The sequence below is a fragment of the Acanthochromis polyacanthus genome, chromosome 4 (genome assembly GCF_021347895.1).
Source record: "Acanthochromis polyacanthus isolate Apoly-LR-REF ecotype Palm Island chromosome 4, KAUST_Apoly_ChrSc, whole genome shotgun sequence".
NCBI classification, from domain to species: Eukaryota; Metazoa; Chordata; class Actinopteri; family Pomacentridae; genus Acanthochromis; species Acanthochromis polyacanthus.
In genome coordinates, this window is record NC_067116.1 from 38,997,760 (window position 1) to 39,015,381 (window position 17,622).

Consider the following 17,622-nt stretch of genomic DNA (forward strand, 5'->3'; position numbering starts at 1 on the left):
TCATTTATTTTTGATTTTCTGACTGATAACTTATTTTTTTTAAATTATGAATAAAAAAATGTGTTCAATCAGTTTGTTATTGTCAATTAGTCTACAAATAAAAGACCTATGCAAATCCAGTTCCTTTAAGAAATAATCCTTCAATCCACAAATAGTTTGCTTTAATTCATCAATTTGATTTGAGACACAAATATAACACACAATAACTAAACAAAATTGTAACACTGTAAAAAAAAAATCTGTAAAGCAACAGTGGAAAAAAGCATGTTAAAAATGATTGATTCCTGTAATGTGTAAACTGTGAAAAAACAGCAAATGTCTGTAAAATTTGCTCTTTTTTTAGCTAATTTAAATACAGTTAAATGGTGTAATTTATGGTCAAAACTTGTGAAAGAACTAATTATTATTTTTAACAGAGACTATGCACAGTTTTGCCAGTGTTTTGTTGTTAGTTTTTACAGTTATCCTGCAAATTAATAGTTTGTTCCGTTATTTTTTCTTTTTAAAACTGAGAAAATCTGGAAACTAACATTTAAAAATTGATATACCATTTTTCAGTCCTTAATATATTTAATTGGTCTTTATTAATTTTTGTAATGGAATATATCTGTTAAAATAATTATATCTGTTGCTACTTGAACTACACTTTAAAAGTGTAATTTTATGGTCAAACAATGTAAAAGAATAAATTTCACAATTTGTAATAAAAAAAGATATTTGATGTTGACATCATGTGGAGATACATGGGAATAAATACTTTAGTTCTGTGATGATTTCACATGTAAATATATTCAATTTATGGCTGAAGACTGTTAAAAGTATTCACTTTTTATTACAGTGCAGATTGTTAGAAACACTCTGATTTTGTCATATCTTTAAGGTTAGTGCTGTTGACTTGTTTTTAAAAGGGCTATTTACTTTCAGTGTGTAATGAATGTATGCTAAAGGTCAGAGCTATCCTTATGTCAATTCGCTATCAAAAAAAATAAGAGGAAAGGAAACTTTGACCTTTCTGGTGTTTTGCATCTTACCGATGACTTCATGTCCTCTGGCTCCATTTAGACTGAGTTGTGTAGTTAGGTAGTTGTATATTCTGGACTACCAATCAAGTTACTCTTCTCATAGCCAATGAGGGCAAAGAGAGCTGGTCGGCTGGGTGTGTTGTGTTGGAGTTTAAACTTTGGACTCCAGAAGAAGAGCTGAGAGATACAGTGGAGACTCTTCAGGACGGGAGACTAAGTTAATTGGATTTTGGCTGGCTCTCTGTCGTTTTGGGCTCTTCTTTGATTTTACACCAAAGCAGGGAAGTTATGGAGCACTACCACGATCAGGTACAAGTTTAAATATTGTCAGTGCATTGCAGTTTGTCAAATGTAGGTTATTGTGACAGAGAAAACTGGAAAGTCCCACAGAGCAAAGTTCAAGCTTTAGAACAAACTAGAAACCTACATGTAGGTCTTTAATCCAAATTAGTATGAAGTGCTTATTTTAGAATGGCAATAAAAAGTATCATTTATTTGTTGAAAAGTTGAAATTAATATCTGAACATATTGTCCAGTACATTGTGTTCAGGGAGGATCATGGTGGCAATAAAACACCAGTCCCCAGCTGTGGCAGTGTACCAAACCTTCGTTGTAATGTTGTTTGTACTTCTCGAAAATATGACAAAGTACGGTAAAGTATCGGATTGTTGTCATTATATGCTATGATCCCATTTCAGGGCTGTGATGGCACTGAGCTGCTCGACTGGCTGTTTGATCAAAATGAAGGAATCCTCCGTCATGTGGAAACCGGACACCATAGCAACCATCACTCTTGGCCAATCCAGGACCCCAATGTGTGTGAGATTGTCTCTAATAATGTCTCTTTCATGTGCTGCAAAAGCTTCCCATCTACTCTTTCCTTCCTTGACGTACTCTGTAGGTCTATGTTTTCCAAAGACTGCTGCCTTGTTATCAGCTGACACTTAAAGACAGAATAATGATAGCGCTTGTGGGGCTTTTCACCCAGCAGATACTGCAGGCGGACCAACAGGGAGATGATTACTTTCTAAATGCCCTCCTGAGTGGAAGTGAGTCTGTGTCAGCCTCGCCACTCTGGTCCCCGTCTCCTAGTGACAGTGGGATCAGTGAGGACCCTCCTTCAGACCAGATGGACAGTCCTGGGCGTCCTGAAAGCCCGCCTGGGTACAATCAGTCCTTTGGCATCAAACCCCCAACCAAGGCAGCTCTGGAAGCCAATGTCTCCCTTGACCTCAGTAAGTCACAGGTTCTTTTGTTTGTTTGTTTTGCTGTTGATCTATGATTATTTGGTCAATGAAATTGTGAAAAAACATCTGGTCACAAGCCCCCCAAAGTCCAAATAGAATCATTAAACGTTCTATTTCTTTTCACCAAGAGTCCAAAACCCTAAAGAATTCTGCTACAAAACAGGAAGCTATTCACATTTGTCTGAAAATCATCATTTCATTCAGATAAAATCATAATAAGTAGTGTATCCATTCATGGTTGTTCAAGGAATGATCAAAGGAAAAGGTTTGAATTTGAAATACTGCTCACGAATTCCAACATAACAGAGGATAAAACAGGAGATTACATTATTTTTGCCTGTGTACAGAAGAATCCAAAATATGGAAGATGCTAGTGTTATTGCTGCTAAAAAAAAAAAGGTAAAATACACATGTTGAGGATCAATCGGAATGATTAGTATTTGCACAGTTTTGAGGCTCCAAATGTCTTTTTTGTTGTTGGTTTTATCACAGAATCCAAATAGTGACGCTCACATGCGTTATTGATCTTGTTTGCATGTGCTCAATGTGTTTCATTGTGTCTGTGCGGGTGCAGACGGCTGGGACCTCGGCTTCGCAACAGGAAAGACGAGGATTACACAATATCCTTCTGATGTACACAGACCACAGCTGTCCTCCGGCTTCCCGCTAACTGTCAAAGATCTGCTGCTATCTGGCACACCGGAGCCAGTAAGTGTGTCCTGGTTGTGTTTGATAGGGAAGGTGCTGCCGCGGTGTCTGATGGGTGTTTTTTTTTTGTATCTCTCTGCCTGCTTGTTTCCTGCTGTTTGCCTTTTCGTGTGCATGAGGGAGTTGTGCCTGTGTACTTTGCTGAAAACAAGCGAATGACTTCACTCCCTGAAATCATAAATTCACCAAGGGGCAAGGCCTTTTGGAATTGCAAATGAAATTTCTATTTTTAAAACTTTTGTGTGGGAGAAGATTTGCTGAACATGCAGCAAATTGGGGCTGTTTTTGAGATGAAAACATAAATGATTTAAGTCACTTTTCACCAAATTCCCCGTGTCTGACCGTCTTACAGTTTCAAGGTTTGCTTTTTTAAATATTACCACTTTTTATAAAATTATTTGAGGCATTATGATTTGGAAAACCATTACTTTTCTTTTAGCCAAGAAAAATACTGTATAACCCCTCCATTTGGGACCACTTTTGGAGTGTTTCCACCGATTAGACCAGCTCAATGCATGCTCCAATACTGGCCATAATTGTAAAAAAAAAAAATTATATTTTTACTCATAAAATATGCCTCTAACTGGGACCATGGTCTATGTTTTCAAAGCTCCCATTGCCGCCCATCACAGGAAAAAAAAAAATCTGCCTCTTACAGTAAAAATTAAAACTTTTAGCGTGGTGGAAAATTTACACCATCATATAATTGATTTGTTTTGTTCTATCACAGCAGGGTTGTACCATTACCATGCCACATGTACATGTCAATGAGTTTGCCAAGGGCGTCAGTTTATTTTTAAAAGTGGGGGGGATGGAGACCACAGCACTTTGAGAAAATGTCGAAGAACAGCGGCAAAATGCCACAAGCCAGGCTCAAACTCACAATCACCGTACCATAGGCAGAGGCTCAACCTGTTGAGCTATCGGTACATGTGGGTAGAGGGGTCTGTGGGCCGGTATAGTACTAATTCTCTCGGGCCGAAATTTTTGCCCCTGCACGCCTCTGGTCGGAGCTTCCACTTGGCACGGGCACAAATTTAGCATCTGCACGTTTTTTTTTTTTTAACCTCACGAAGGTGTGCTGCATGTCCGTGCAACTATCAGCCGAGTGCGGATGGTGCGTTCAGGAGCGTCGGAATTTTCTATACTGCTGAAAATAACTGGGTTTACAATGGCTTACATGGAAAGAATTTGAGTGTGTTGGAGACAAAATGACCCCTGACGAAAAGTGGGGGGGACACGTCCCCACCGGCCCCCCCTAAACTGACGCCTATGGAGTTTGCAGAATTTTAGGACTGTATTATTTCTCAAGTTATGACACTTCTCAGATGTTTTCACGAAGAAAATGATGCAAAAATCAATATGACCCCATCCATCTACATATATTTTTTTGTTCAAAAAGTCACCTGTGAAAGATTTTACATGTGTTTTACTTAATAATGTAGACATGCACAAAAATCTGACAAATATGACATGGCATGAACTTTTTTTTAAATTTGGTGAGCTGAAGTGGAATGATCCTATTTTGATGTAGTTGATATGTACCAAAATTTGGCATTTGTTTTTTTGACATTATAACCTCATCAAAGTGTGGAGAATTTGCAGTTATATAGGCTTGCTAACTTGCATTTTGTGGTGAGAAAGTTCATTCCTCCAACATATTAAATATTCTCACTACCATTTAGTTCCCAAGGAAAAATATTTCTACCATCAGGCTGGGATCACCACAAGCAGAATAACATACCGGAGCTTCTGAAGCTTGAGTGTATGCGGGGGAGTGGATTTGAGCTCATTCCGGGTATTGATCCCATCTTCTCAGCCAACTTTAAGATGAAGGAGAGAGTGACAGAATGCAGCTTAGGTTCTCACACCATAATTGCTTTGAGGTAACCATGAAATGAGAGTGACGAAGGTGGACTGATAGTCATTTACCTGCTTCCTATGATGCTCCAGGGAGAGACAGAGAGGAGTGAGAGGGGAGTCGGAGAGGAAGTTTAATCAAGCATCTGTGGTGAAGTGTTAAATATTAGTATTCATATCTCACCAGCAACCCCCACAGCCTTCCCAGAAGTCAATTCAAGAGTTGGTTCTCAATGAAGACGAGAAGAAGCTTTTAGCGAAGGAGGGGGTCACTCTTCCCAGCCAGCTACCTCTCACAAAGGTAAACTGCTAAACAATAAAAACATCTGCTCCTAGAGTTTATACCACAGAGATTCACGATAGTAATTCTTCTGTTCATCAGTATGAAGAACGGATTCTGAAGAAAATACGCAGAAAGATTCGCAACAAGCAGTCGGCCCAGGAGAGCAGGAAGAAGAAGAAGGAATACATCGATGGTCTGGAGAACAGGTGAGGTTCTAATTAAAACAAGAGCAACAGGGGAAATTCTGTGTTTTTGCATGAAGTATGTTAACAATAAATCCAATTACATGATAATCTTTTTCCAAGACATGAAGCAATTGCTTGATTATTTTCCTGTTGCATCCTGAAGGCGGCCCTCGGTCATTCCATTTCAGCAGAGCATGAATGTCACCTTGTCTCACCGTGATTTGATTCTGGCCTTTGCCATCTATCATTCCCGTCTCTCCTCCGTGTCAATCGGCACTCTGTCTTGTTAAATGCCAAATGGTAGCAAATGTTTTTTCACAATAAAAGCATTTTGAAAAGCAAAGAAAAAACTGTCTTGAGACTTGCTTGATTATGTATTTTGTTATAGATTTTCTGTCAAAGTCTCAGTCTTCTATTGCTACAGGCAAATATAATAATGAACAGAGACATGTTTGGAAAAGATTCTGGAATAATGAAAACATAATTTAAGACAAACAGTAGATTTGAAAATTTGAAATGACCTAAAACAGGCAAAATCACCTGCATGGTCCTGAATGAGAGATGCAGTTTTGAAACTCCTCTGGAACGTCTGGAACAAATTACATTCATTTGGTTTAAAAAGCATAGAACAAGACTTTGGTGACAGGTTTGTAGTCTCAATATAAGTATAATTCTAACTTTTATATATATATATATTTGTGCATAATCCCCTCTAGGATGACTGCTTGCAGTGCACACAACCAGGAACTGCAGAGAAAAGTGTCGCAGCTGGAGAAATGCAACATGTGAGTGATTTTTAAAGCAACACTTTCCTTCCTCTGTAATCTCTGGGTGATGTTTGTTATGACATTTCTCCTACTCAGAAACTGCCTTAAGGCATTTTTCTTACATTTCTCTTCCCTCAACCCCTTGTTAATCCAATTATTTCTGTCTTTCTTTTTTCTTTTTATGTTTCTCCTTTTCCCCACATTGCTCTACACAGGTCTCTAATGGAACAACTGCGCAGGCTGCAGGCTCTGGTCATGAATTCATCCAACAAGCCGGCCCAGACTGGCACATGTGTACTGGTACGGGAGTTATCTGTGTGGTTGTCAGCCAGATCTACAGACAGCCCAGATAAGAGTTTAATTTCAAAAGATTACATTTATCACAAGCCAATTTACTATTACAGCTGGATTAGCCATCGAGAAATCTAGATATGTGCACAGTGGACAAAACAGCACAAAGAGCAATGAAAAATTTCCATAAATAGAAGTGAAAGGAAGCTATTTACTCTCTTTGATCGCCACATTGGAATAAACCTGAGGCAACATGAGTGGAGACGAAACGTAAAAAAATGGAGCTTTAATCTATAAATAGGAGTCGCAGAATACTTTTGATACTCACTCAGAATACTCACAACAAGTCAAACAACCATTACAGTTGGATAAACCATTGAGAGAGGCTAATCTAGAGACATACACAATGGACAGGACAGTACAAGAGGCAAAGAAACCCATAAATAGAAGCAAACAGTCTGACCTGAAGCCATTTGCTGTCTTTGATCTCTATATTTGAATAAACCTGAGGCAAAATGAGTGCAGAGGAACTTTAAAAACTTATTTTTGAATGTATAAATGTGAGTCGCAGAATACTTTGCTTCACAAGATACAACATAGAAACACTCTCATATGACTTTCCTTTTAAAAAGTCGTATTTGAAACAAGCCGAGCAACTATTACAGCTGGGTTAGCCATTGAGAAATCTAGATATGTGCACAATGGACTGGACAGCAAGGAAATAAGAAACCAAAATTACAAGTACACAGTCTGAACTGAAGCCATTCACTGTCCTTGATCACCACTTTGGAATAAAGTGCAAAACCTGAGGCAAAACTGTAAAAACTTTACTTTGAATCTACAAATATGAGTTGTAGAATACTTTGCTTCACAAGACACATCATTAAAGTAAATCATCACTGTTTCTGTCTGAACCTGGACGCAAGTTCACATATATATCATTCATGTCACTGGCCATTTAATAGTTCAACAAAGCAGAAAACCTATTTTATCTAACTCTCTTTTTTTGTGGCATTCTCAGGTGCTTCTGCTGTCCTTCTCCCTAATCCTGTTGCCCAGCCTCAAGCCATTCTCTGACACCAAGGTCAGCCAAGGAGACTTCAGTCCAGTCAGAAGTGAGTAACCTTCAGCACCAAACAGCCTTGTGCAGCCGCCCGCCAACTAATCCAGCACCTCTCTGTCACAGCCGCGGAGCTTGTTAGAACGGCAGTCTCACCCGCTGCTGCAAAGGTTCTCATCTGCCGAGCCTCACAGCTGGCTCCGCCCGTCTGAGGATTTGCTGTCGACTTAAAACATTAAAGATTAGAGGCAGTGCACAGAGGACAGGGGCTGTGTCTTATCATTTAGGTTTTTAAGCTATCAGTCTGTCAACAGTTTCTCGTAAATTACAATTCATTTTTACCTTATTACCAAATTTATCACCACAAACCCCCCCAAAAAATGTTCAATTTTGAAGCAAGATTAGGATTTCCACAGCAGTAAGGTGTAATTTGTTGCAATAAGTGGTCTGATTGCCTCCAAATGGCAAACAATCCTGCACTTTCTCTGACTGCTAAAGTCTGCAAGTTTTTAATGTTTTCGGCTCGAATTTGAAATACTCGAAAGTGTGACACACAGTTGCTTATCATAACTCCAGCTTAGACACAGAACACAGGAATAAACAGAGCTTCCCACAGAGGCTCAACCCTTATTATTTCCTCCTCTGTGTCTTATTCTCCCACAGTCCAGTCACGGTCCCTGCAGAACATTCAGGCTTCCCGTGTGCTGCACGTCGCTGACTCCCCGTTCTCCACCGAGGATGAATCGGAGCCTCTGCACCGGCATTTCTCAGGAGACCGAGGATTGGAAGATATCACCGCACTGATGGGAAAGGTGGGAGTGAACCAAGAACAGTCCACCGTGGAGTCCATGTCTCTAAACAGCAGTCAGGAAGACAGAATGGATCATTTCCATGTAGATCCAATTACCGGTCACATAGATACTGTGACCCTGAATCCCCACCGCTCTGCCCACCTACAACCAAATGCTGATGGCATGTAAGGGAAATAAATAAAGTAGCCTATATAAACTTCCCAAATTGTCTTCCTTCTAATGGTAGAGCTGGGAAATATCAGGGAATTTTGTTTACACAAACAGGGAAATTAAGTTTTAATCATTCCTGTTTTACCTTTAATGCATGTTTAGTCTGTATGTGTTTTCCTTATTTGTGATGCTATTTTATATCAATATATCCATTTGAATCTTACAGTTGCCTGTTATCATGGACTGTATGTGCTTTGCCTTCTGGCTTTGATAAATTGCCAGAGTAAATTTGTATTAGAGACAGTCGAAAACTGGCTAAATGCAGCTGCGATGGTATGTACAGTTTTGATCTAAATGGATAATTTCTGAAATGTTAAAGGAATTTGAAAGCATGTTTTCTCTGAAGAGGGTAAATTTGTTCATGGATGAAAGTGCCTCCAAATAAAAAGATGTCAACACAAGATCCCACTGTGATCCGTGGATTCATTCTCTGTAAGATGTTTTCAAGCTTTAATAAATAAATAGCGGCTCAGAGCACACAGTGTACCGTCTCGTGTGACAGTTCTGCCCGGAAAGATCCAATGACTTGGCAAGCCGAGTCTCAGAGGGCTCGTACAGTAGTTTGATGGCAGTGGACGTGTTTCACAGAGAGGGACGCTGAAAACTGGGCCAAAGGTGGGACAGATGTCCTCTTATCTCATGAGTCAGACTTCTTACTCAATAATTGACATGTTGATGTATTTTCTCATGAAGGCGGGCTGTGGTTTGTGTCCACACCGATCATTCACTCTGGGACTTGTCACTGCCAAACACACAGTCATGGGATGTCTGTGTTCTGCCATTTGAGCCAGAATTCCATCCGACATTTTGACCTGACATTATCTGAGATCGTCCAGACCCAGCTTCATGGTGGGTATCGAGACTCAGGGATGGCATTATTTGGATCAACTGTACAAAATATCTGGTATTTTTTTCAACTGAACAGCATTCTATAAGACAAAAACAAACCACCATAGTTCACATTAAAACATATTTAATCCAAAACAGAATGATATGGCAACACTTCTTTTGCTTGGTCAGAACAGAACATTCTTCACCTTAAACACTTGCTAAAATTTTTAAAAATAGATCCGTATTTCTTAACTTATCAAAATGCTAAATTTTGCAGCCTCCACGCTGCTTTTGCTCAGTTGGAACTCATCTTACAAGCTCCTGGCATGTTGTTGACGTCTGTGGCTGGTCAAATCTGCTGTCAGTTGATCATTGACTGGAGTTCCTGCAATTTGCTCAAGTGACGTGAAATATCAATTCAACCCAATTCAATTCTATTTATATAGTGCCAATTACAGGTCAAATTGTCTCAAGACGCTTTACAGAACCCATATGCCTGAACTCCTAGAGCAGGGGTGTCAAACTCAGTTCCTGGAGGGCCACTATCCTGCATGTTTTAGATGTTTCCCTCTTCCAACGCACCTGATTCAAATGATCAGCTTATCATCAAGCTCAGCAGAAGCCTGATAACGAGCCTGATCATTTGAATCAGGTGTGTTGGAAGAGGGAAACATCTAAAACATGCAGGATAGTGGCCCTCCAGGAACGGATCTTGACACCCCTGTCCTAGAGCAAGCCCTTAGGTGACAGTGGCAAGAAAAAACTCCCTTTTAACGGGAAGAAACCTTGACCAAAGGTAGTGTCTACAGATACGGACCCATATCCGTAGCCTGTGGGCTACAGGTACGGCACTTTCCATTTGCCAGACAGATACGGACCCGTACGCGAGTCTCGCGAGTCAAGAAGCTGCTAACCACTGCAAACTGTTGAAAGGTAAGCAAAGGTTAAGGTTAGGGTTAGTGTTAGGGTCAGGTTTAGGGTCTGTACCTGTAGTACCGATGCTACGGGTCCGTACTGCTAGCGTCTACCATGAGTCATGTGACCAGATCTCGCGTATCTGATTGGCAAATGGCAAGTGCCGTATCCGTAGTCCACAGGCTACGGGTACGGGTCCGTACCTCTAGCAACAACCTTGACCAAATCCCTGCTTTTCATATGGGAGGACCCATCTGCCTGCTAGCCAGCGGGTTGAGAGGGAGAGTAATTTCTACCAACACGTTATTGCTTCCTCCAGCAGGATAATGCACCCTGCCATACCACAACAAAAGCTGAAGGAGACGACACCAAGAGCCACACTTGACCTCCAGACTTCCACGATGACCATAATGTGATCCATGAGATGCACTGGAACAATCCTGATCCATGGAGGCACCAACGTAAAACCCTCAGGACCCAAAGTTTCAGCTGTCAATGTCATGCTGCCAGAAACCACAGAAGATCTCCAAAGATTCACAGCTGTTTTTTATGACACAAGGGGAACAACCCAATATGTAGATGATTTTAGTGTTGTGACTGATTGGTGGATGCCTGTAGTCTGGAAATATGAATTTAATGGTAATTTAAGTTTCTGAGATATTCCAGTCTGGACCAGAGCAGTGCAGTGCAATAGTATGAATACTTTTGGTGAACAACTGTATGAAATTGTACGCCGTTATCTCCATATTTGAATGACTGTAGAATCTTACCTCCAGCTATCCCCGCAACCCTAGTGAGGATAAAGCGGTGTATAGAGAATGGATGGATGGATGGACCTCCAGCTATGACAGCTGGCATTTCTGTCCTGTGACCTTCAAATGTGGACACATGCCACATGAAATTAACTGGTCTGGTTCCAAGCAATCCCAAACCTTAAGCAGAAGTTTGTGTTTTTTTCATTAAGAGAAAGGATAAAACCAGATTTCCTCAACATCAAATTGCCACCTATCAATTTATTAATGCCAGACTTAGCTCTGGGCTTGTCGGACATTTATCATCTGCAAAAAAATTGACTGTATTCTCTAAACTCCCTATTTAAAGCAAACAGGGCCTTAATTTTAACCACGGTGATAAGGGGTGATAACCTATAAACCCTCAATATGCTACTTGTCAGCATAAAGCGGTGAGCTAGCTGACTCGGCGTCCCTTTATGTCTGATCTCCAGCTGTTATTTCCCCTTTTGTCTTTTATTTGACTCTGCCTGCCTTCGTCTTTAATCAGGGTGAAAGTCTCTTGAACATCAGTGTCTCTAATCAGCACCTTAACCATTGCTTTGATTAACCAGATCCCTATGGTGGGTTTGTCTGTATACGTCTGCCCCCACTGAGTTTTGGTTTGACATAATGTAAGAAAGACTATCAAAGACACTGCTCATCATCATCCTCTTTTTTTTAATCTACAAATGGGTTTTTTTCTTTCAAGGTGGGATGCTGATCTGGACAAACTTATTGTGTTTGGAGTAGGATTCCTAGAGCTCCTCTAAACTTTCTTATTAGCAAAATTGCTTTTCCAATGTCAGGGAGAAAAGAATCAAATTTAAAACAAAGCTAAAGAGGCCACAGTTTGATCGATATTTCACATCTAAACAAAATTGTCAGGACAATTAAAGTTTAATTTCTTTTGCTTTGTTTTGTTTCTTGGTTTTATAGTCTGCATGCAACGTGCTTTCCTGCATTTTCAGAGCACTTTTCACTGAGGAGGATCTTTAAAAAGGAGTACAAGAAAAGGCCGTCCAAAATTATCAGCTGGTTTTGGTACATTTAGATAGATAATGACTAAATTAATGACATCTAAAACAAACAGCTAGGCACTGTAAGTGGTTAGGCAGTGAAACAAAACTCTTAAACTCTAATCACACAGTACTCAGTTTAATCTCTAACACCAAATGAGGTGTAAGAAAAGTCATTATGCTGGCAAGATAAGATGCAAAATGTAGCAGATTTTGCTTTTAGCTGAGCTTACCGAAAAACCTAATTTTATCTTCTCCACATTGTTTTTTTTTTTGCAGTTTCTTAAAGCCAGTCGTTTCCATATTTACTGCAAGTTCTCCAAATATCAGCTGTGTGCAACGTCTCAACCCAAAGCTCACATTAGCACAGGAAATTATCGGTGGCATTGGCCTGACATACATGTTCCTTTAATCATGGTCTCTTTGCATATGTTAAAACTAAATGGTTAAATACATACAATTAGCATAATGTGGTGAAAACTGTTCATTGTTTTTTGTAGGGACACATTACTCGATCTGAGCCACTAATTTGGGAATCAGAGTAAATTTGTACACAACTTAATAGGATACGCAGACTTCTGACATTCGTGTAGCTCAATAGAAAATTAAAAAATAGGAAATGAGTCATACGCTATTGCATGTATGGAATTGGTATTAATGAATTGGGTGAGTTGGAAAATGTAATTAAATTAGGAATTACAGATGGAACCAGATGAAGCGTAAATGCAGTTCAAAGGAAGATCAGCCAACAGGGCCGTATGGTGTAAATTTGTTTTAAGTCAGATTACTTCAATTACATTCTATAATCATGGAAATTTACATTTGGATGCTTTCACATCCATAATACAATAGTGTTATAACAGTCATATATACTATTTGGCTATATATATATATATATATATATATATATATATATATATGTGTGTGTGTGTGTGTGTGTGTGTGTGTGTCTGCACTAAAAGACAATTTTCTGTGAATATGTGTATATTTTTGGGTTGTTTAATGTTAATTTAAGGATATTTTCATGGATTAAAAACAATAAAATTACGTATAATATATAATAATAAGTTGATAGATTCTTATAGATATTACACACTGATTAAAACATGGTTATTCAACTTTGTTGCTGTGAAAACGCCTGTAATTAAACAAGATCTTTCTTACTTATCAAACAAATTAATGTAATGTTATACAATGGAATGAAATCTAATGTATGAAAAAACAGCCAAAGACTGTTTGCTACAATCTTTTGCTGTGTTCATACACATCATAGCAGCTTGCCAAGATTCACTTTGTTCCAACACAAAGTCCCTGCAGAGAAGCTGCAAACACTAGATGTGTACACCTTAATTGTTATATATCTCAGTTTGAGGGAGACAACTGCAAACAAACAGCCTGTGTGGATTCATCCATCCGGTACTGTCTCATTTTTTGGGCTCTGTAGAAAAATTTGGTTCACTCTGTAAACAGCTGGGTTTGGCCAGAGAGACTCTCAGTTTTAAATTGACAGATTGACAGTCTAACTTTTGACAAGGACACACATCCAAGGATGAACCAAACACAAGTGATTGACAAATACATAATAAAACAACTGTTGCAGCTGTGATTGAGCTGGAAATAGCATCAGTAACGTTGGAAGGAAATTTCTCTACAAACTGTTGGTGCAGCTGTTTCTACCCATATTCATCTGAAAAAGATGAAATTACCCATGACAGTATGGGTGTGAGCATGGATTGCAGCCAAAATAAATCATATTTACTTGCTTTAGGAATGTGATGAAAGCACAGACAGTCTGATGGTGTCTAGAAGTCATTGTAATAACTTCTTACTGCACCTCTGATCACCGTATCAGAGCTCCGTGCTACAAATTTCACTGTGAGAGGGAGCGTTAAAAATCAGCCTTGGATCCAGCTAACTTACTAAGATGCTTGGCAATTTAACATAATGTATGAATGGTACGTTCTTAATCTGCGTTATAGAGATAATCAGTCATAGGCAATATTATTAGCTCCCACTGTTAGGAAGAGAATTATGTTGACTGGTTGGTGAAACTGAATGAGATTCTGAGGGAGAGGACATTAGTTTTCCAGTTAGAATCATTAGAAATAACAGGCTGCACTTCAGTTCCGTCAGAACACATCTAATCTAATAAAAGTGCCTTTGGATGGAGGTGTGGGGAAGCTGATGAAGGTGAGTCATCACAGTCTTACACATAAACAATCGCAAAGCAAACAAATAGAGGTTTTATTAACCGGGCACTGTGTCACCCCAGAGACAGTGACTCAAACTGTAATGAAAATAGAACCAAAGAAAAGCTCCAGTCTTTACAAACACTACTGCAAGTACACGTATCAGTGTAATCTCTACAGAGAGAAATAACAGCAGCGTATTTTTATCAGAGCGCTAAGGTGAGACTTCAAGGCAGGTCTGCTTAAAGCTGCAGGAGGCAGAAATCTGGAAAAGACAAGAAAAAAAACATGGCAGAAATGGAAAATATATCATCCTTCTTCTGCAGCTCCCCTTTCTGCAAGAATTTCTTTGGGATTAATAAAGTTTTTGTATATTAAGCTCATCCCATCAGCTGAGAACATGTTAATTAGGCTAAAAGACATCAGTGATTTGTTGTTTAACTCCAAATTCAAGCCTCTCCCACGTAAAATTCTCCAACCTAACCAACTCTACTACCACATCTTTCCTCCATTGTGGACTTATTTATATTATCTTACTTTGGCTCTGGGTGACAAGATTTGTGATTGGTTTAAATCTCCAATTAAATTTTGTAAAGCCTGATGCCAGAAGCTTCCTCTTAGACCACTTGAATTACCATATACTGAAAGGTTAATATGAGATTTTTGACCATTGATACCTAAAAAAAACAAAAAAAAACAAAAAACGGCAACCCCAGTTCTAAAATGGACTCTTTTCAATAAGAACTGATTCTTTCATTTAAAATATTGAACAGATTTACTCACATTTTTAAGAATAAATAAAATAAGACGTAAATTTGCATGTTCTGAATGAATGACAGAACCAACCTTTAGGGAGAAATTGGGACTAGACTTTTCAAAGGCATGCATTTAAGCAATCATTTTGAGGTGTAGAATAGCTGCTGAAAGGAGCAGACTGAGTTGGTTCGGCCATCTGATTAGGATGCCTTCTGGGCAGCTTCCTTTGGAAGTTTTCCAAGCACATCTAAGAGGAGACCTCAGGGTACACCTAGGCCTTGCCAAAAGAATTAAATATCTCATCTGGCCTGGGAATGCCTCAGGATCCTCCTGGAGGAGCTGGAAAACATTGCTGAGAAGATGGACGTCCTGAATGACCTGCTTCACCTGCTGTCACTTCAAACCGACCCGGATCAGCAGAAGAAAATAGATGGATGGATGTTGAGGTGTGTGGTTGTAAATTAATGTCTCACATCCAAATTGCATGAGAGTACATATTGCATCAAATATTAGCCTAACAGATGATGATCTGAATTTGTTCCTTCTCCATTCTGGACTACTAATGATTCTCAAGGTGATCATGACTCTTTGTGAACTAGTTTCCATATGCCCAAACATGAGACATTCATGCCATCAGTATTCAGTAAGTATTACCGTTTGCCCCATTGGGAAGGCACAGTAACCTGTTCATTCACTCAAGGAGATGTTCTGAATTCCACACACAGTGAAATCAAAACACATCCATCTAATCACGCTTTCATGTTTTAATGATTCTGTCAAGCAGGATGAATGAAGAGTCAGAGACATTGTCATGGGTCAGTAAGACGGCGGTCACCCCGGCGTCATTAGTAATAAAGAGAAGAAGAGTTTGTCATTCTGGCAGCATTTATGTTTGCTTGCTCACTGCGGTCAGATTTGTATGAACAGTTGGATCTGACTGTCACCTCACACTCGCATCCTTTCAGTAAATAAAAGAGGGACACAACAAATAGGACAGTTAACTGTGACGCTGCTGCAGTCCAAGCACAACACAAAGTTTAGCTGATGATGATGATGACTTCCTTCATCAACAACGTCTCCCTATTTTACAGGAATGATCTGCAAATCAGATCTTTAGAAAAAATTCCAGTTTGGCATTTGCACAAGTGGTCAATTACCACGTGGCATGTTTTTTACTGACACCAAGACAGATGACTAAGACGGCATCAGCAGCTGTCTTTACTGTACTGTTGGGTGAAGATATCAGTACATTGGCATTGTGTATATTTGCAAGTACCATCACATTGTTGTTGAAAACTGCTCATGCTGGACACAAAAATAAAACCATGACCCACATTTGGTGCGAGTCAGTGCCATTCCTGATTGTTCTATCAGTGTCACGGTCACAACCCAGGACACAAACTAACTGTGCGACACCTTATTCAACACTTCATTCTAACAAGAATTGCAGATACTAAATCTATGACTCTCTCCAGGAATTTAGGTGGTTTTGTGCAAAGTGTTGCTGATTTTGAACCTTCATCAGTGATGTCTATCTGTTCTACAAGAAAGATGTGCAAATCAGACATCACCACGGGCACATGTCGTGAATAGATTATCACAAGCCATGTGTTATCACTTTCTTTTACGAACTCTCAGGCAACAGAATAAGATGTCATCAACAACTGCAATTGTGGGCGGCATGGATCAGTGGGTAGAGTGGCTGTCTTGCAACCGGAGGGTTACCGGTTTGATCCTTGGCCCATCGTGCTCATGTCGAGGTCCCTAAGCAAGACACCAAACCCCTAATTGCTCCTGATGGGTTGTGGTTAGCGCCTTGCATGGCAGCTTCTGCCATCAGTGTGTGTGAATGTGATGTATCATGTAAAGCGCTTTGGGTATGTTTCAGGTATAGTAAAAGTGCTATATACTGTAAATACAGACCATTTACCATTGATGAACTGTCAGCTGAAGATAGCAGTACAGTGATATCAATTATTCTTGCAAGCACTCTAACATTGTTTTTGAATATCACTCGAGCTAGATACAAGTTCAGTAGAGCCAGAGTCCACATTTTGGTGCAATTCAATGCCATACCTGTATGTCATGCTGGTATTTTGGCAGGTAAGCAAACACTGCAACACCTCATTCAGCAGTTCACTGTGGAAGTGTCCCCATTAGCCAGCACTGTGTAATTGTGTCTTAGACACACCTGTCTATGACTCTTCAGGCATTTAGGTGGTTTTGTACCAAGGTTTTTGACCTTGGACATTCATTAGTGACGTCTGTCTACTTTATCATCATGATGAGCAAATCAGACATCTCTCTCTTCATAAGAAATCCTGTTTGCCATTTGCAAATGTCAGTTGATTACCACAGAGCATGTTTAAGCTCTTTCTTTCGATGCTCAGACAAAAGAATAATACAGCATCAGTAGCTGTCTTTACTAAACTGTCAGATATAGGTATTAGAACAGTTGCATGATTTCTTCTGGCAAACACTCAAACTATTTTTTGAAAACGGCTCCAGCTGAGCAAAGCACAGTCACTTTATATTGTTGAAAGTGAAGCTGCTTCTTGTGATTTGAACTGAATGAAGGGCTTGTGAAGGTTTGATTTTCTGTTATTGTTTTGTTTTTTTTCATTATTATTTTGATCATTGTTTTGCCTTGATACATTCAAGTGTTTTCTGTTGATTATTTTTAATGTATTACCGGTA

At 39.4% G+C, this 17,622-nt stretch overlaps 1 protein-coding gene across 2 annotated transcripts; it reads left to right on the forward strand.

Annotated features, from left to right (window-relative positions):
* Positions 1–1,176: 1,176 nt before the first annotated feature.
* Positions 1,177–8,848, forward strand: creb3l3a (cAMP responsive element binding protein 3-like 3a). Of its 2 annotated transcripts, none has more exons than XM_022191491.2 (10): positions 1,177–1,331; positions 1,721–1,837; positions 2,011–2,257; positions 2,844–2,977; positions 5,025–5,138; positions 5,220–5,326; positions 6,022–6,090; positions 6,288–6,372; positions 7,385–7,478; positions 8,087–8,848. In XM_022191491.2, the coding sequence occupies exons 1-10, from the start codon at positions 1,311–1,313 to the stop codon at positions 8,401–8,403; spliced, it is 1,305 nt and encodes a 434-aa protein (XP_022047183.1). In that variant the 5' UTR covers positions 1,177–1,310; the 3' UTR covers positions 8,404–8,848. The 2 variants fall into 2 exon arrangements, with proteins under 2 accessions (XP_022047183.1, XP_022047190.1); XM_022191498.2 differs by having other exon boundaries at positions 2,014–2,257.
* The last annotated feature ends 8,774 nt before the right edge of the window (positions 8,849–17,622 follow it).